Below are 15,984 nucleotides of genomic sequence, written 5' to 3'. Positions count from 1 at the left end.
ACAACAACAATACAGAAACCAAGGATTATGGCTGCAAAGGATTTTAAAGTAGAACAAAGTTGTGGCATATCTTAACAGAAAATTGAATAAGACCTGCAACCTTCTTCACTTACTAACATCCTGAGATAACATTAAAGATTGCATATTGTGCCTACTTTCTGTCTTACCTTAACTATGGGGTCATATTTTGGAGAAACTCGCAGCTACCAGCATATTCAAACTGCAAAGAAGGACAGTTAGATCCATACTTGGATGCAAACCTAGAGATTCATCGAAAACTCAGTTTAAGATCTTTGAAGTTCCTTCCTATCTAGATTATGAAAACCCTTATATTCTTTAAAAATAAATATAATATGGAAGTACAGTAGACTGTAAAAAACTGTGTAATTCATTACCACTTTGCCAGACATTGAATACATATGACCCAAACCAGCTCATCCCCTTGCCAAAACAGTACTTCCCAAATGGGAGTTAAACTTTGGCAATCTGTCAAAAACTTATAAGCAAATACTGAGGTCAAAACCTTTGGATAATCTTTAAAGTCACGTTTTCAGCATCACTGGTTTTACTCCATTAAAGAATATTTAAATGTATGGAGCATATTATTTAAATGAAAACATTCAAATATCAGCCAGTGCAGTCCCCAACAATCAGTGTTTCCTTTTCACCTCGTATGGTAAGTCTCCCCTCACCTAGGGATCTGGGCGACTTTTCTGAACTCTACCTCTTTCCCTAAACTTCACCAGTCCTTTCCTTCGCACCTTTTCCTTCCCCTTCAACACTTCTGCAAGCAGAAGGAGCCACTGGCTCCTAAAACTTGCAAACTGTAATACCTTTTGTGACACTTGGTGAGTAGATTTTTTATCTGTTCAATTACATTATATTTTCAAAAATTGATTATTATCATTATATGTAAAGTGTATTATTTGAATATTTAAATGTATGAATTTGTAATTTTAAATATGTATTTGTAGAAATCACTTTTGCCTACATACACGTAAATTGAATTGCCCAGTGTCTTACGTTAAAGCTACTTTTGTAGACTAGATCAATAAAAATTCAATACAGAAAATTTTTCCTTCTGATTTGGGTGTGCCACTCGATCACTCAATGCTTCTGTTGTTTAGTGAGTGGTCTCCATTACTCCTAAATTATTTACATTCTACCGGAATTTTTCTTACTACATTTCCCTACTTCAATTTATGATGAAGCAAGCTGGGATAATTTTACTTCCCCTCTTGTTTTGCCATCTGCCTCCTTTAAATTCATTTTGTTTTTAACTAATTACCATTAACATATGTGAGTATAATTGGCATTTTCATAAAAGAGAAAGATTGACCCTCAGTTTTAAAGAATATTACACCAGATCTAATTTTGTTCTTAATTTTATGTATGTAATTGATTTTCTAGTTTATTTTGATTATTCCTAGTTAGTATCCTTTGTTATAGGATGAAATCAGTAATTGTTTCATAACTTAAATTCTATTGTTGATATATAAACAAATATAAATTCTGTACTAATTATAAACATTTGGAGGAACAACTAAATAGTATTCTTAAAGGATCTGTTTGGTTCTATTTGAAAACATGTTAGCAAAGCCGGCCCTTACTTAATTCCAAAGTAATTAACAGTTTTATCAAAAGTATTGTTTGTGTAATGACATATGTTATTTTGAATCATTTAAACAAATAATTCTGCCTAAACGTTGTAGTAGAAGAAACTGTTAAAAGGAATGAATTTTTCAATGTATTCAGTTAATTTAATGAGTTAAGTTTTAATTGTAATTTCTGTAAAATTTAACTTCGAACAATGTGTAGTTTCAGTAACTATTATTGTGAGGATATGTAAGGACCCGATTTTTGATCACAAGACAGTCAGTCAATGGCATAGTTTCAGACGAAGAACCTGTATTGGTTAGATCAACAACAATGCATCTGTGAAATAATTTAAAACAATTAGGCCATGTGTTAAAACAATGACAGTGTTTGCTCCATACATACCTTTCTATTCTTCAAGACCTATGAACTTTGTGGTTAGGTTTTTACTGCTCGTAGATGTTCAACAGTAAACTATTGTAGCAGTATGTGGAGGTTTGCCTGTAAACTATTAACGAGGCTTATGGAAAGTAAAAACAATAGTGCACTGGCAATATATAACTGTGTATTATGACGGGGTTGTGAACAGTGGAAGTAAACTATGTGAAAAGCAACTGTGCACCTGTTGGCTACATTATTTAAAATAGTTAATGTTGTACTTCCACACCCCATTTTTCAGCCAGTATCACAACACAGTACATCGACACCGAGGACAACAAATGGAGGGGAAAAAAAAGAAAAAGAAAGAAAAGGGGGGTGAACAGTCACAAATTGACTTGAGCTTCTTATTGAGCAGAATCCATTGGGGACATGTCTTTTATAAGTTAAATGTTCATGCAAAACCGAAGTACTGCTTCTTCAGTATGCCTAAGGATGAACCTAACTCTTGGTGAGACACATGCAGATACCTTCAGTCATGTTGTGCACAGGATTGATGTTTTTTGGAGGTATGTCACTGCTGGAAACACAACCGTGTTGTAATTCTGCAAGCCAACAGTAAACAGCCTTTGCTAAGTGTGGCTGATAGACAAACAGTTTGACGTAGAAATTGTAGTTGTGGGGTTAGACCTTTATAAAAACAGTAAAACAACACACTACAAAAATCTTCAAATGAAATTTCCATTGCTTTGCAAGAGTAATGTTTTAAATGCTCATAGTTGACAAACGGCTTGGCCTATTTCTCCGTTGCCATCGTTTTAACAGCAACAAATGACCAATTTTAAAAGAATAACGAAGTCCCATCTTAATAGCACTATCTAGGAGCTGTTCATAAAAACTTAAAAATTGATCATTGCAACAAGTAGAGTCTCTTGTATATCTTTTTTAACTATATACAATTGTAGTAGTACACCAATTACTAATCCAAGCAGTTGGGGACAAACATGGTGCTGCAAGGTGCGCAAACTACAGTATTAAAAATATTAACTACGGATAACACAATGCAACAAACTGGAAGGTCACAAAAACATTTTTTCAAAAATGTAGTAGTTCTTGATGCATTTCTACTTCTTGAATTCTAAATTGATACTCAAGGCATCATACATCCACAGTTTTTGCACAAATTGCATACATTTGCAATAATGATGATATACACAAAAACACCATGTGAAGCTCAGAAGTGGCACATTGATTTCAACTGTAGAATGCAGAACTGCCTTTAAGGTAGCTTGCCTGTGAACACCTGGAAAAATACTAACAGTTTTCATGAAGTTGACAGGACTCTAACTAAAAAAGTTTAACTCTTAGTAGGATAAAAATTGTAGAACATTAGCAATTTTTCTTGCTGAACTTTCTGACATGTAGTTAATCACGGTTTGTTCTTGTATTGACTTCATTACTGTTTTTTGTGAAGATCAGTAAGTTACATGTTTTATTTATGGGAAACTTTGAATCTGTGCACTCGCTATCTATCTTGCTTAGATGCTTGTAGCATTACTTTACATATTAACAACCAGTTAGACCAGTTGATTCGCCAGGAAAATTTCAAATTTTACTTCAAATTTTACAACAACATGTTTATCTAAAAAGTAGACTATAATTATGTCATTTCAGTTACATGTTTTTGTTCTTAATTAATCATTATGTAGTTTTTTCCTGTAGATAGTACGTTAATACCTGTAGTCTACTTTACTCCAAATAGTATCTGGAAACATACAAAAAACTTTCATACCTCTGGTCAAATTTGTGGAAGTCAGTAATTCTTGTGGGTGAGGGACAGCAATGGATGATATAAATAAATAAAATGAACCACCACAGCTATATCATTAAAAAAAAAAAAATGTAGCTGCAACGCTTATGTCAAATAACCGAATTAATACGGAAATAATATATTAAACAATCACTAAACCATAGGTGGACTAACAACAGTTACACTGTGACTGTCAAACACATGAATTCCACCTCCCCCCTCCTTCCCGCCAGTGTGTCCTGTTGTACATACAACTGATCTTTTCTACGTGCCATGTATGGTAAGAGTTCGAGGGACACTGGATAGTGTTCTATACTTTGGTCCCCATTGCTGAAACAATGTAGTTATTGGTACCACACTGTCTGTGTACTGTTCCAAGTATGTTGACCATGACACTGTTTAACTAATTTTACCGAGGATATTTTTATTAAATGAGTATGAGGTGCATGAAGATGGTCTTTACACATTTGTTTTTCATTTTCTTACCATTATGTGTTTGTGTTTATTACATGTTGACAAAATAGTGCATATGTCACTCATGATTCCAGGGTTCACAATTGCCAGTGGGTTTTATATTTACCAGAGATTTTTGATCAGTTTGTTACTTTTGTTTCGTGGAGGTCATTTGTCCCAAAAATTGTATTTACACATGCTGTTGCATATTTATACTTGGCTTGTGATTAGCATGCTGTCTTGGTTCCTTGATGTTATCTTTTATTGCTTACATAACTTTTATGACCTTCTACAATAACTTTTATGACCTATTACATATGTTTTTGTGCAAATTAATGTATATGTTTTCAGTTGCACAATTTAAAGTGAGCCAGATGTTATCTTTTGAATGTTCTACCATCGTTTGTTGCGCATGCACGAGGACATTGTAATCAATGGCATTTGTCACTTTTTCCACACATGCAGTGTCATGTGGTACCATGTTCACTCTTTCTACATGCGGAAGTGCATCGGCTGGAACATTTAGCTTCTCTTCCACATACACAATGCTGGTTGTGAACTTTCTGATGTAATGTAAGTGGCTGCTGCCTAGGTGAGTGTCGGCTGTCTAGATCATGTTTTGTCCGGCTTTGCCTTAAAGGCGTAGGTAAGCAGCTTATAATTCATATAATGGTGAACTGTCACCTATCTAATATCTGTCTGAATTTTTTGACTGCAGTGTAAGGGGCTTACAGCTCACAGTCATATGTTGGCCAACATTGCTGAGATGGTGACAACTTGTGTTTGTCGAGTGAAATGGACTGCCAGTACTTATCAATTTCAGTGTGTATACACCCCGGGACAACTGGGAAATCTGAGAACAAGCCAGGAATTTTTTCACCCAGGAGAAATTCGGGAAAAGCCTGTGAATTTCTTAGAATTCTGAGAATTTTTCATTACTTTAGTTTTCAGTTAAGTTTTTGTAATTTTGGTTGGTAAGAACAGATATTGTGATTGGTAAGAACAGATATTCTGACAAAAATATTTGCTTTGGCCCACTACTGTAGAATAATAGTGCAGCAATGAAACATAAACAACAGAAACACAAAAGTAAAACTTTAGTTGCAAAGGAAATGCGCCATTTACAACAACATAACACAGTGCACACACAGGCATCTACTGACAGCAAAATGTGTCAAACATTATGCAATATTTCGTAACAGCAAATTACTATAGATTTGTTTTCCTCCTGTGCCTCATTTCAATAAGGGTGACATCATAATTGTTTACATTTCTAACAGCTTGTGGGAAAATATTGCTAATGGTGGTTTCAGAAGATTACTTTCAATGTAAATTTCCTTGTACACAAGGTGAATTATGTTAGTGTGATGTGAGAATGTGCAACGAATTTCTTAAATCATTCAAAACACTAAGAAAAATTTCGGGCCTAGAAGACCATCCATTTATGCCATTATTTAAAATTTTACTGGCACATTTGTGTTTGATATATTTTAAAAAGGTAACACATACTAAAAAGGACACAGTTTCAAGGCTAGTTTTTCGTATTTATTTTCATTCTTTCATAGATTACAAATTATGCAATTCATGGTGAAGAAACACTCCTTAATTTCCTCCATAACCTCAACTCCTTTTCGAATCTGAATTTCACCTGGTCCTTCTCCAAAACCCAAGCCACCTTCCTGGATGTTGACCATCTTGTTGAAGCTCACATCCACACCTCTGTCCATATCAAACCCACAATCAAACAACAGTACCTTCACTTTGATAGCTGCCATCCTTTCCACATCAAACGCTCCCTTCCCTACAGCCTAGGTATTCGTGGCAAACGTATCTGCTCCAGTGACGAATCCCTCAACAATTACACCAATAACCTGACCAGTGCTTTCCTCTCCCGCAACTATCCTGCAGACATTGTCCACAAACATATTTCCCGAGCAATACATTCCTCCCCATCCAACAACAATGTTCCTACCCCCAGACCACACAGAAGCATCCCCCTTGTCACCCAATATTATCCTGGCCTCGAAAACATCAACAAATTACTCCGCCAGGGATATGACTTTCTCAAGTCAACCCCTGAAATGAGATCATCCCTTGACAAAATTCTCCCCACACCACCCAGAGTTGCCTTTCGTCACCCCCCCCAACCTCCGTAACATCCTTGTTAAACCCTACAATATTCCCAGACTACCTTCTCTACCCAGCGGTTCCTACCCCTGTAACCGACCCTGCTGCAAAACCTGCCCCATGCATCCCCCCACAACCACCTACTCCAGCCCCGCTACTTGTAAAACCTACACAATTCAAGGCAGGACTACGTGTGAAACTACACACGTCATTTATCAACTGACATGCCTGCACTGCACAGCCTTTTACATCGGCATGACAACAACTAAACTGGCTGAGCGCATGAACGGACACAGACGAACTGTCCGCCTAGGAGATGCCCAATACCCAGTAGCGGAGCATGCCCTCCAGCATAATTCTAGGGACCTAGGAACCTGCTACACCGTATGTGCCATTTGGCTTCTCCCACCCAACACCAGTCCCTCTGAACTGCGGAGATGGGAACTTGCACTCCAACACATCCTTTCATCCCGCCATCCCCCTGGACTGAACCTTTGTTAAACAACCTCACTCCCATTCACTCTTCAGTCTTCTCCTCTTTCCCTTTCCTCTTTAGCCATTCACGCATCTTTTCATCCTACATAGTTGTGTTTATCTTTATACTATATACCTCTTTACTTCTGTATGCATCCTCTTTGGTTTGAAGCTGGCACAGTACTTACTGTAGAATATCTTTGGCTTCCCTCTGACAACCATGCCTCCATCCTTGCTACTTTCCCTATTTTCCTTTCCCTGTTGCTTCATAACCTGGGTTGTGAGTAACTGAATCTCCTTTCCCTTCTTCCCTTTCTTTCCCCTCTCTCCTCCCCGATGAAGGAACATTTGTTCCGAAAGCTAGGAACGTAAATTTTCAGTTCTGTTTTATGTGTATCTGTCGGCTGTACTGAGCTGAGGTAAGTACTGGCCAGCCCCTCTATCTCTTTGTTAGTATTTGTTTCACATCTTTATATGAGATTTTCCATTAACCATTTAAATTATGCAATAACGATGGCAAAAATGTATGAAGTGAGCTCTTGAGCAATTTCAGACTTAACTGGCTTTACTAGGGGTAACGTCAAAGTGCTCGACGGAATGTGTATTCAGACAGGTAATTCACAATATGACCAGTGCACAGCAGTGAAATTTATAATCAGGCTTGTCAGGAATATTCAGCTGCAGCAATTTTCGCTGGTGCTCTTATGATCTTACCTAACCACACCCTCGGAAAACACAATAAAATTTTTTTGATGATCAGTATCATATGTGAAAGCTTAGTTTTTCTTGTATATTAATTTAAACCATTAACATTTTCTATCTGTGTGTTCGCACTGTGTAATAGTGATGTTGCTGTTGGCGACTACATCATGTTACCTATGCTCTTAATATCTGCTGTCACTGGCTGGAGAGATCATGTGACATGAGCTATGATTGGCTACAAAAGCACCTCACAATCTCGATTTTAGTGTTTCTGAAGCTGTTGTGGTGTAATTGGTGGAATTCATGTTCATACTCAAATGCGTTATTTTTTGCAGGATTGTGTTTCCTGAAGTGCCAGAAAGTTCTATGCCAGTGTATAAATCTTTCACCATTCAAAGGACTAATAAGTTTTACAGCTCCAAGGGGAAGTATGTCGTCACTTAAGATGGGAAAATGTAGTTTCATCCAGGGATAAGTTTATTTTCACCCAAGAAAGTGTGTTTTTAACTGGGAAATCCAGGTTTTTTTTTCCTTGTCTGCGTATACGCCCTGAATCTGTTACTGAAGTGCAGCAACAATGGCAGGATGTAGCAAGAATTTTGTCAAAAGGGAGTTTCGATTTGTTAAAGAGGACCTTAAAAAGACTCATGTATTTCATTTACTCTGAAAATACATTTATTTTTTAATTTTACGTGCATAATTTGCTTTTGGGTGGCCTTTGTCTATAAAATTAAGCAAGAAAAGCCTTTTGTAAAAAGTATAACAGGTATTTGAGAAATTCCCAAATGCACAATTAAATATTTCTTTGTTAGACAATATGACAACTCCACTTTATTGACAAATGAATTGAAATTCTATATTAGAATTTTAATACATTATATATTAATTAGGTAATATATTGTTAACAAAACACAGCTGAGTCTTCTAATAAGAGGTTCACTGTCAAAGAGCAATAGAACCTTAACATTGGGTAGAATAACATAAAGTTAAACGGGCTCAAACCTCTTTTGACAATAGCTATTTTTCTCCTACTACATTAGCACACTGGACTCGCATTCGGGAGGACGACGGTTCAATCCCGTGTCCGGCCATCCTGATTTAGGTTTTCTGTGATTTCCCTAAATCGCTCCAGGTAAATGCTGGGATGGTTCCTTTGAAAGGGCATGGCCAACTTCCGTCCCCGTCCTTTCCTAATCCGGTGAGACCGATGACCTCGCTGTTTGGTCTGGTGACCATTGAAAAATATCTGTCACCTCTTCATTTATTAGTATCTAAAAAAAATTCTGCCAAAAATCCAGTGAATTATTTTTGCCTGGTTTGTTAACCTTTTGTAACTTTCATAGAATGGTCATAAGTGGAGAATTCTGAGTAGAACCTACACACTTCTCTTGTTGCGATGTTAAAATTTGCTGCTCTTGCCAAAACTCACCAGAGTTTGCACAGTCTCATCTCACTAAGGGTATGTTGTGTAGTCGCAGTTGTGAGAGAATTTTGAAACTGAGTTTATTAAGTTGGGAACTGAGGAAAAGTAAGGTCAGCATCTTATGAAAAAGCACACCCTCGGTACAAAATAAATGTGCAATTAAAATGAAATTACAATAGAATGAATACCCCTAGCTGCATACAGGCATTGATATATGATGTGCGACAATAAAGTAATGAGACTGATGTATGTGTGTGTGTGTGTGTGTGTGTGTGTGTGGGGGGGGGGGGGGGGGGGGGGGGGGGAGGAATGTTGCTTACTGTTTTAGTCAAGTTTAGTGTTGTCTCCTTCACTCCTTCAAAGTAGTTCCCTTCTGATTGCACACACTTTTTCCAGCGCTTCTGCCATTGATGGTAACATTTCTGGAATTCATTTTCTGTAATATCCTCCAGCTTTTTGGACATCTTGTGTTGTTTGAAAAAGGTGTCCCTTGACCGCCGTTTTGACTCGTGGAAATAGAAAAAAGTCGCACGGAGTGATATATGGTGAATAAGGTGGCTGTGGTAGTACTAAAAATTGTTTTGAGGTTAAAAATTGCTATACTGACAGAGCAGTGTGGGACGGCGCATTATTGTGATGCAGAATCCAATTATCAGCAATGTTGGCACAGACACGAAGAACTCTTTTACAAAGTCTTTCTCAAATTTCTTTGGAGTAATATTGGTTAACTGTTTGTCCAGGAGGCACCCACTCTTTACGAACAATTCTCTTGGAATCAAAGAAGCACACAAGCATGCATTTCATGTCCACTGCAGTCTTCACCTTCTATATTCGTTCTGCCGTCACTAAACATTTTATGCCAATGAAAAACTTGAGCTCTTGACATAACCTCCTCTCCAGAAGCCTTATGAAGCTTACCGTAAGTTGTCGTCGCGTTTTCACCCAATTTAATGCAAAAAGAAATGGCATACTGTTGCGCGACATTATGCAGTTCCATTTCCATGACGAGAGACACAAACTCGTGTTAACTTATTACAGCACAACTCACGACTGAGCAGTTGCATCGATGTGCCGCTTGGACTAGAAGCAGCTTATCGACCAAGGTCAAAGATATTGTGCCTACACAAGCCTGCAGTGTTGCCACATCTTGCAAAGAAAATCAGTCTCATTACTTTATTACCGCACTAAGTCAACGGGAACAGTTCGAAACGTATGCCCCGACCGGGACTCGAACCCGGATCTCCTGCTTACATGGCAGATGCTCTATCCATCTGAGCCACAGAGGACACAGAGGACAGTGTGACTGCAGGGATTTATCTCTGGCATGCCTCCCTTGAGACCCACACTCCCAACTTATTGTCCCGCACTATATTCATAGTGCCCCTGCCCGTTATACTCATTACTCACGGCTTTTTGCAGATTCCCGTTTATATATATGAAGGTGGTATCTGTTCTTTCGGACATGTCCATCGTTGACCATGCAGCTCTAGCAATGTAAATATAAATATGTAACTGCCTCACTTATGTTGTTCCAAAACCCATAACCATTTCTCATTTCACCAGCTATTTATGGCCCTTAAAAATTTCATTCTTTCCTCAGAAAAGTCTGTGGTTAGTGGGCTAACACAGTAGGTAATGAAGTTTAGCATAATAACCACACAGCTAAATACTCTTCTCTTTGTTTGCTATCATTTGCCAAAATCTCATGTTTATATCGCAAACCGTTTATGAAATATGGGGGATGTTGTGGATATTTCACTCTGGTTTTATTGCTAGTGTGGTGCAATTGCAAATAAGTGTGCTACGTCAGATCAACTTTCTTGTGATTGGTGACAGATAGAGACCTCCAGCGAAATCTAAAGAAAATTTTAACGTATTAGCTAAATTACATGTGCAGCAACATAATATGCACCAGACGCAAAATCATAGCGACCCCTACTTTTCATTGCAAACTTTTTTGTATTTTGTGCCTTGTTTTATTTCCAAGTAAATATCACAATAACTATGACCATCAACAAAATTATGGGCACATTATAATGAATCTTACATATAAAGCTATAAGTAAAGCAAAAATGAATTTTTTTACTGAATAGTTTCTGTAAAATCGTTTGAGAAAAATTGCCAGGTGCATGTCGATTCTGTCATTGCTGACTGACCAAAAGCTGTCAAATGCTTGTTGGCCTCTCCTTCTGAACAAACAAATAAACTCGCCCAGCTCTTTGGTCGAAAACTGGTCGCTGTGTATCAGCCACCATATCCTGCACAACCTGTATCATGGTCTATGTCAGCGGTTGGCAACTGGCGGACCATGGTCCACGTCCAGGCCATGGAAGGTCAAAAACTGGTCTGCCAAAAATGTTACAAAAGTATAAATTATGTACTCCAATTATTTTAAAAAAATATTTTTCTGTAGGTAACAATTTGTTTGAGCTACACACTAATAATTTTTTTCTGGTAGTGTACAATTAACTGCTGAATACGTAGATTTCTTAACGGTTGGTTATAGGTAGATTAAATACACAGATGCTATGCTGTGCAGTGCAGGAGAGTACGTTGTAGAGCGGTAGAGCGGGGATGGAAGGGAGCAAGCTGGCTGGCCGGCGCAGCATGTTATTTTGATCCACATAAAAGCTCTGTACACACGAGTGCAACACAGGAATTTCATTATTAATATCAATCAGGGAAAATTTAGATACACCAAAGTCGAATGAAATTGTATGATGATCACTGAAACAAAATGAAAGGGGAACTGCCTCACGGGTATTACCATGGCAGTGGCCTGCCTGGAAGGCACCGCCATCTTTCGAACTCTGGCAGTTGCGATTGCAGGGAGGCTATCATCAATGTGCGCACAATGTGGGCATACTGTTTGGTTACTGGTGGTATGACTAGAAGATCCTGGACTTCTGCTGCTAGATCCTTTGTGAACACTGCAACCACAAGATGTATTTAGTCTGGTCCGCTGAGATTTGTGCAGGGACAAACTAACTATCTAGCTGAACAAACCATAATGGAGGATTATGTTGCCAGAATTGTCACACTGTTAACTGCACTGCTGGCTGTCAGTTCAGTTGTGACTGGTGAGTCGTTCATTCTTGTTTGGGAACAAGTGCAGTGCTGCTGGTGCAGAAGTTACAAACATCAATGTTGCGAAACTGCGCAGAATGCTGAAGCCGATGGAGATGTGGTGTGTTGTAGTCTGTTGGGGACACCAAATTTGTGGATACTCATTAACAGCTTACAGGTATACAAATACGAATGCACATACAATGTAAAGCATGGAATAACAAATAGAAAGTAAACCAAAGAACGATTGTATTAATACAGCTTGAAACTTCCACTGCATGGAATGTTTATGCACCACTGTACATTTCTGTTGGCAGAACATCAAACAAATCACTATAATGGTTTTAGTGCTTTCTTGATTTATTATTTTTATGTTAATTTGTCTGTCAGACTTGAGAATTGTAGTTTCATGAATTGTTGTTTGGTAATCAGGACCTGAAGATGGCATAAGTGTTGTGCCGAAACTACTTGATTGAAGTAAATTTCTCTGGTGATATGGCTGAGGTGCTTCATTTTCTTTATTTGTGCATAAAATAAACATGTCAGAAAATTTAATTCTAATGAAATTCAATTCAAAGTTACAGTTTATCTATGGTTCACCTCTGTGGTTTCTAATACATTCCAGCTGCATAATCTTTATTTACATGTTCCTCGTCTTCTCTCTGCCTTTCCTTGTTTCTCCTTGTTATTCTGGCTGCTGTAGTTGCCTCAGAGACCCACTTTTCAGCTTTGGTCACTCTTAAGAAATCTACTGCCATCAGTAATTGTCTCATAATGAATCCAGAATATATTCCTAACGACTCTTGAATTTCACACTGGTATCAAAACATATTTTTGGAGTCACAATAACTTTCAAGAATAGCCTAAACTTGAACTACAGAAATGTTAATAAGCAAAACAATGCTGAGAAGCCAAAGATAAGCAAGGGAAAACTTGAGAGCATTGCAAAGGGTATCTTCTAACTGGATTATGAACTAGAAAAACAGTTTTATAGTATATGATTCTCAAATGGGAATCTAATGACAACATTTGACATGTGAAAGCAACAGAAACATGGGTGTTGCCACAAACCAAGAGATCTTTAACCTGGTTTCTAACAATTGTCCAATGTCCATTTCTATTCTTTTAGCTACCATTTTTTCAAAAAACTCTAAACATCGATTTAAGATAAAGAAACAAAACCCCAATTTTTTTAAAGGTGGTGTGTGTGTGGTTCAAAACTTCATAGGGAACAGGTATAGCCCAGAGTATATCAACAAGGTTGAGACTATATTGATGGATCTCAAAACACTGGACTGCTCAATTAGTTTGGAGTTACATGTTTTTAAAATTCACACTTGACTTGTTCCCTCCAAACTTGGGTGCTGTGAACAACAGGATGATAGATTCCATCAGATTATAGAGGTCAGGAAGTGATGATACCAGGTAACTTAGAATGTTCAGATGATGGGCAACTAATTCCGGATGCTTCAGTGTGAGCACAAGGAAATGCCCCATAAGAGGAAAAGTAGGGGCTACACCATGGCAACTAAGAAAGATTGGAATGATTGAGATTAGTGCACGTTTTGTAGCACTTTCTCTGCATGCACCTGTTCACTGCATGTGTGTTTCAATATGTTGTTGTTTTAACCTCGTTTTCTGCTTTAGCATGTTTTGTGTGCCATATGTATGTACTACTTCAATATGTGATATCAGTATTGGTAGAGTAAATGTTGGTGACAAAACTGTGGCTGATACGATGTTTTGAGTATTATTTTTTTAATTCAGGAGGCAGAAATACATTAAAAAAATGTGCATTTGTGAAAAAAGTTTTTTCACTGTTGCATTGTGTAATGAGAGCAAGAAAAGAAAGATCAGCCCCATCTTTTAGACAATAATTAACACAATCGAGTCTGCCTATCTTGTTAGTACTTGACGTACAGGGGAACAGAGCTATTATATATGGTTTCTCTGTTATAATTACTGCATTAATTTTTATATTTTATGTGCAGATATTTTGACTCCAACATGACTGTTATGTAATAGAGACAATCTCTTTTTTTTAATGTGAAATGCATATGCAGTTGCGAATATGGACAACCATCAGCTGTATAATGGAATGATGAAATGAAAATTTGTGCCAGACTTGGACTCAAACCCAGATTTCCCACTTATTGCAGTTGGTCCCCTTGCCATTAGGCGGCTGATATGTTGCCACATGTGTCTACAACTTCTACTCATACGTCCATTACTATATTTCTGTGAGGAATTCTCGAGTAGCCTAGTGCTAGAGTGACTTATCGCGAGTTCAAGTCCCAGTCCAGCACATATTTTTGTTGTCGTCATTCTATTATATAGCTGATGGTTGTCCAAATTCAGAACTGCAAATATGTTTTGTGAATTTAATAATGGCTTCTGTCACTGCAGTGCCCATTCCTTTGCACATGCGTGCATGTCCGAAGGAACATTGCATCGTATTTTTGAACAACACGGCCACTGCAGTATTGTATAGTTCCTCTTTTCTTCTAGTTATGTGTCTTAATACCTAGTTCCAAGGGAGGCACTTTCCACCCAGTATACTTGAGACCACCAAATTTATTATCCTACCTACGAATGAAAAATGCACATGTAATTTTCTCTCTTTGTTTGGGAGAGATTGAAGCTAAAAACATTTGCATTAAGGGCTTCTTTCTGGTGGAGGTTTAGTTGTTAAAAAGCAGTGCATTATGAAAAACCGAGTGTGTGCTTGATTACGTTTACAAGTGTTTTGATGTAAACCAGTAATAATGCAACAAATCTGTTCATAAGTTGTTGATGTTGTAGAGTCATACAAATTTGTTCACGTGTTCTCTCATGTACCAGTGAACTGAAGTGTCTTGTAGGATAACAAATTTATAAAAATGCAAGTTGATGTGACTATGGCATTTATTATTCCCATTTATTATAAAAATAAATTTACTTTCATTATTAAATTGTTGTTTTAGTTGCCTGAAGTTATCAGATGCCAACCAGAAGAAGATGATTTTGCTGAAGCTTGGTGCGAAAGGAGTGCTCTTCCTTTCAGAACATTGGCTAAGGTGGGAGAATTGAAACATCTGTTATAAAATGCTTGTTTTGAATTTTTATTAGCCTGTTCAAGGTACTCTGTAAATAACATAATGGAGCAGAGAACATTCGGGTACAGAAATGACTTTAAGAATTGACTAATACTAATCTTTTCTTTCCCATCAGGAACTTATTTCTATCTTTTGAAAGAGGCCATTGTGGAGTAGCACTCTTATTTGTCTTCTCTCTGTGACAATAAACATGCTATTCTTTTTCTAGGACTTGGTGCTGTTGTTAGTAAAATGATTTGTACATGCATCTAGTAGTGTGGAGGTATTCAGTTTCACTCTTTTTAAATAAGTTAAATTGTTCATGGATACATATTCTGTCTTTGCAACTAAATGAAAGGTAGTTTGTTTTTTGCCATACTTGTTTCAGTTACAAATATGTTAACCATGTTACATTTAGAAACTTGTGCTAAAAAAGTTGTTTCTGATCTGAAAAATGAAGGAAACATGAGAAAAATAATATAGTAACGTGTTTGTAACTACTGCATAATGCATTTATTATTTAAAAACAGACATATATTACAGGCCACTGAAGAAGCTTCGTAAATAAAAGAAGTGAAACATGCATGCAAAATACAAACTTCCTTTCATTTAGTTGCAAGAACAGAACACACTTCCTTGAATTTTGAAGCAACTAAGAAATGAGGAGAAATGGAAAAAAAGATGATAAGTTAAATTGTATTGAATGAAGACTTTCCCATCATGTAAGGAAACCAGTGCAGGGCAGAACCACAGGGTGGAACGGAATTAGGGGTTTATTTTGACTCCAAAGTGGTGCATTCTAGGATCACTTTTCAGGAACTATTTTCCAAGCCATAAGCATGGTAAGAAGCCATTGTATGAGGTGTACGTAATGTATTTGG

General features: G+C 37.4%; 1 protein-coding gene across 1 annotated transcript in view; it reads left to right on the top strand.

Annotated features, from left to right (window-relative positions):
- LOC124597664 overlaps positions 1 to 15,112 on the top strand; it is a 307,295-nt gene extending 292,183 nt beyond the window's left edge. Inside the window, exon 16 of the mRNA XM_047135951.1 lies at positions 14,993 to 15,112. Coding sequence (XP_046991907.1) covers positions 14,993 to 15,112 — 120 coding nt within the window. The remainder of the gene's footprint in view (positions 1 to 14,992) is intronic.
- Positions 15,113 to 15,984: the final 872 nt, after the last annotated feature.

This window comes from Schistocerca americana, chromosome 1 (genome assembly GCF_021461395.2).
Source record: "Schistocerca americana isolate TAMUIC-IGC-003095 chromosome 1, iqSchAmer2.1, whole genome shotgun sequence".
NCBI classification, from domain to species: domain Eukaryota; kingdom Metazoa; phylum Arthropoda; class Insecta; order Orthoptera; family Acrididae; genus Schistocerca; species Schistocerca americana.
This window is presented reverse-complemented; position numbering and strand designations above follow the sequence as displayed.